The 4,292-nt window shown below is 50.2% G+C and overlaps 1 protein-coding gene across 1 annotated transcript; it reads left to right on the top strand.

Annotated features, from left to right (window-relative positions):
* Window positions 1-930: 930 nt before the first annotated feature.
* TMEM177 (transmembrane protein 177) lies at window positions 931-3,632 on the top strand. Its single transcript, XM_080917876.1, has 2 exons — window positions 931-966; window positions 2,265-3,632. Exon 2 carries the CDS (start codon window positions 2,420-2,422, stop codon window positions 3,353-3,355), a length of 936 nt encoding a protein of 311 aa, XP_080774002.1. The 5' UTR covers window positions 931-966; window positions 2,265-2,419; the 3' UTR covers window positions 3,356-3,632.
* The last annotated feature ends 660 nt before the right edge of the window (window positions 3,633-4,292 follow it).

The following is a 4,292-nucleotide window of genomic DNA, read 5'->3' as shown; positions in this document are numbered from 1 at the left end:
TCTTATATAGAGATTTCTGGATGTATTAGGGTAATATTTGTAAACAGACTTTTAGGCTTAAAGACATGAGATAGTTAAACATATTACTCTATCCTACTGAATTTTAATTTAAACACTAGTAATGGAATTATTTTAACATTCACTTGGGATTCTTTTTTAGAAAACTTCTCAGACTATTAATGAGATGGCTCAAGTGGTAAAGTCACTGCCACAAAAGCATGCAAACCTGAGCTCAATCCTCAGCATCCACATTAAAACAAAACAAAACAAAACAAAAAACCTGGTTGTTAATGGTGTATGCTTGTAATTCCAGCACTGGAGAAACAGAAGCAGGCATATTCTTGGGGCTCACTTGATCAGGCAGGCTATACAACTACTGAACCCCAGGTGTCAGCGAGATACTCTGTCTCCAAAAATTGGTCAGCTGGCTCCTGAGACGCAACATCCAAGTTCACCTCTGGCTTTAAACGAATGGGCACACTCACGTGGATCCACGCATCTACCATTTGCTGGGTTTGCCTTCCACTAAGTATGTCTTACTTAACTCTAATCTGGCCTTCACCACACTTCCTGCATGCCTCACAAAGTCATTTGACAGCGATCGTTGGTAGCAAATTTCAGATCTTTTTGTTCTTGCTTTTCTCAGTAAGCTTAGCTCTCCTCCCAGCGTACAACACAGATACTTAATTCTGCGCCGACAGAGGTCCGGACCAGCAGGTCTCTATCTTAGGTCCTCTGGGCGCCACTTCACGATTAAATTGGATAAACGAAGTGCTCAAGCTGCTCCTCCTCCCCACTGAACAAGAACTTAGAGAAATGACTCCCAAGGAGGTAGCAGCCAGGACCGGAGCGAAGCGCCACCAAGCCCCGCCCACAAAGGGCCCGCCCCCGGAGGCTCCCAGACCGGCGTGCTTTGCGCCTGCCCAGTCCGGTGCGGGAGCGACGTGTTCCAAGGTTGCTAAAGAGGTAAGCTCTGGCTCTTGGCTGTGAGCAGGCGAGCTCTCCGATGTCCAGCTTCCGGGTTCAGTCATGTGCCGGTGGTTGGAAGCAGCCCCGTGTCTGTCCGCCCTGTGTGTGTCAGGGCAGAATCACGTTGGGAACTCTTCTAAAGCCAGAATCCTACACCCGCCTCTAGGCCAACTGCGATACTCAGCGGCCAACCCGGGACAGCTTTTGTGGTTCCCTCCCAAGGACCCCTGTCCTTTCTAGGCACAGCGTTCCTCTTGGAAAGAATGAGTTAAATTATTCGATGTAGAACCCTGCGTTTTGTTTGTGGTAGTACATTGCTAGTTAAACGCTTCGCGGAGATAGGAATGAAGTGAAATTTTATCCAAAGATAAGTAACAGTCATAATTAGAGACATAATCACTGACAAAATAAGGTGCCCAAGCTCCAAATACAGCCACCTCCTAAGATAATGAAGTCGTGGCCTCAACCATAGGAGCTTGGTGAAGGTGGAACACTGCTCAGCCATGACACTGCTACCTGGGATTCTGATCAGTACACCTGTCCAGCTGTCCCATAGCATCACAACTGCATAAGGGGCATTTTCGTTGTGGTGGGAGCTGTAAGCGATGCAGAGGTACTTAGAACATAGACAGTAGCAATACGAAGCCTTTTTAGCTAGATGAGCATGTGAAGATTTTGGAATGTTTGGGGATTTTGAATCTAATCCGCTAAGGATCCGCACGTGTAGTGTGCATTTATGTATAAACGTGTGTTTACATCTTCCCCGTGTCTATTAGTATTACGGGTATTGTCTGTACGGTTGGCTGTGTGTGTCCACGGATGCATATTCAATCAGCCGAGAACCGCAGGTCTGCAGGAAGAACTGTCTGCTGAGCATGCAGACGTTTTAGCAGAGTCTAGCCCTGTATGTCGCGTGTTGTCGTAGGTATAGGAAGTAGTATGGAGATAATTTAAAGTATGTGAGAGCTGGGCATATGTACACGGGAGGAAATATGCAGAGCTCTGCTATTTCTATAAAGCATCTGGTGGCCTTTGGATTTTGATATCTGTGGGGAATCCTGGAACTAAACGATTGTGGCCACTGAGGTACAGCTATATGTGCAGTGGTCTCGGAACCCTGTCTAGTGTATAGTAGGTGCCGTGTGAATTAAACACGTGGTTCATTCGTAAGTCAGCTAGGGATGGGTGGTGGATGGAGTGAGCCCGTTGAGTACTTAGTGCTGCATCTAGCCACCGCCAGAGGATGTCCGCCACGCGGAACACTGACCTGTTCCCTCTCTGTTTACCCGTCACAGTTGCTTCACACCTGACTGTCAGATGAAGAACTGATTCGGTGAAACCCACACTCTCGGCCACAATGAAGCGTCACTTCCTTTAAGAACGGCGTGGCCCCGGAGGCTGTGTAGTCCGCAACCACAGAACCCTTGACTGACTTCTCATTCTCGGCCTCATGGCAGGCCCTCTGTGGAGGGCTGCAGCCTTTATACAGAGACACAGAACAAGCCTGTTGCTGGGTTCCTGTACAGGCCTGTTTGGGGTTCAAATCTCATTTCACCTCTTCCCAGATCCCATAGTCCAGTGGCTCTACCAGTACTGGCCTCAGGGCCAGCCAGCTCCCCTTTCCCCTCAGCTGGGGAGCCTCTTCCAAGAGGTGCTAAAGGACATAGGGGTCCCTTCAGGTCACTGCTACAAGCCTTTCACCGCCTTCACCTTCCAGCCCGTGAGTGCCGGCTTTCCTCGGTTGCCTGCTGGGGCTGTGGTGGGAATCCCTGCCATCTTCCAGTGTGGCCCTTTGATCAACATTGACCACACTGTGATCATACATGGGCAAAGAGTGGATTGGCAAAGCCCGGCAGGCACCAGGCTAAGAGATGCCCTGACCCTGTCTCACAATGCCCAGAAGTTTGCTTTGGCCAAGGAGGTGGTATACCTGGAGAGCGGCGTGGCTACCCTACAGACCCTGCCAGCCCCTGCTTGCCTGGCAGGAACATGGGCAATAAGCGTGAGTGCCAAACATGCCCTGGGGCTCTATGGAGGCCCCATGAGCTTACGAGCTGCCTTCAACTTGGTGGCAATAGTGGTAGGCTACGTGGCCTACACCTTTTCCAAAGACTCCCTCACGGTCGCCCTGGAGGACTGGCTGGACCGCCGCACAGCCTCTCTGTCTGCAGCCTATGTCCAGGGTGGAGTGGAATTCTATGAGAAGATTCTGTCAGGTAACTTAGCCCTACGCAGCCTTTTGGGCAAACAAGGGGAAAAGCTGTACACACCAAGTGGGAACATTGTCCCCAGACACTGGTTCCGCATCAACCATTTGCCCTACACTACCCGGCGGGACTCTCTCCAACAGATGTGGAGGGCGACAGTCAGCCCAGGCCGCTTCTGAGAATCCCAGCTACGCGGCCGTCCTGGCTCACATGGGTACTGCCCCATGATGAAGTCTGGAGGAATCTCTTGCTGTGGTGGCGTCCACAGCCCAGGGTCAGAACAGTGACCATCTTTGGAGTTAAACAACTCAACTCTGTCCTCACCTCGAACGGACTCTAGCTGAGTCCCTGTATGAATCTTGAGTCTTGTTTACCTCAACTGTGAAGCAGGAAGGACTGGTTGTAGGGTTGTGTGAGATCATGAACTTGAGACCCTGTTAGAAAGCAGCATAAATAAACAAGCCTTTCTTCCCTCGGGGTCTCTGGATTCTAATGGGCTGTGGAAGTCAAACCATGAGTCACCACTAGACATGTTTCTGATATATCAACCCTTTCCTGCAGTGGAGAACTACCCAGTCTACCTGATGTCAAAGAGCTAATTTATTCCTCACCTTTAGTCCTTGGACAGGAGGCCCTAGCTGGGCAGGATGAGGAGACCTGTGATCACAGAGCCAGGCCTAACTTGGCCATTTATGTCATCTTCTCTTTGGAAATGATCTCTTCCCTGGGGCAGTCTTGACGGCCTGGGCCCAGTGTAACTCGGGGGAAAGGGACTAGGCCACACCGAAGGAAGGGCACTATGGTGGCTGGCAAAACACCTTAAAGGTGGGTGAACCAAGCAGGCTAAAGAATGGCAGGGTGGGATACCACTGGCTTCTGCTCAGACTTTGTATGCAGTCTAGAGCTGAGTGTGTTGCCAGCCATAGGTCCTTCCCCTGGGCATGACAGGCTGAACTCTGGAGGACAAGGGACTCTAAAACAGTGTACAATATGGGCCCGATAAACACACGGTGTTCTGGTTTTCTCTTCTGTTGATGTGATTAAAGTACTCTGAGCAGAAGCAACTGTAGGAGGAGAGGTTTACTTTTCCAGGTCATACACAATGCATCCTTGAGG

The sequence above is a fragment of the Micromys minutus genome (genome assembly GCF_963924665.1).
Source record: "Micromys minutus genome assembly, chromosome: 6".
Lineage (NCBI taxonomy): Eukaryota > Metazoa > Chordata > Mammalia > Rodentia > Muridae > Micromys > Micromys minutus.
Note: the sequence above shows the minus strand (reverse complement) of the source record. Positions and strands in the feature narration are given on the sequence as shown.

Coding starts and splice junctions, on each gene's coding strand:
- TMEM177 (XM_080917876.1), top strand. CDS start 2,420: ATGGCAGGCCCTCTGTGGAGGGCTGCAGCCTTTATACAGAGACACAGA.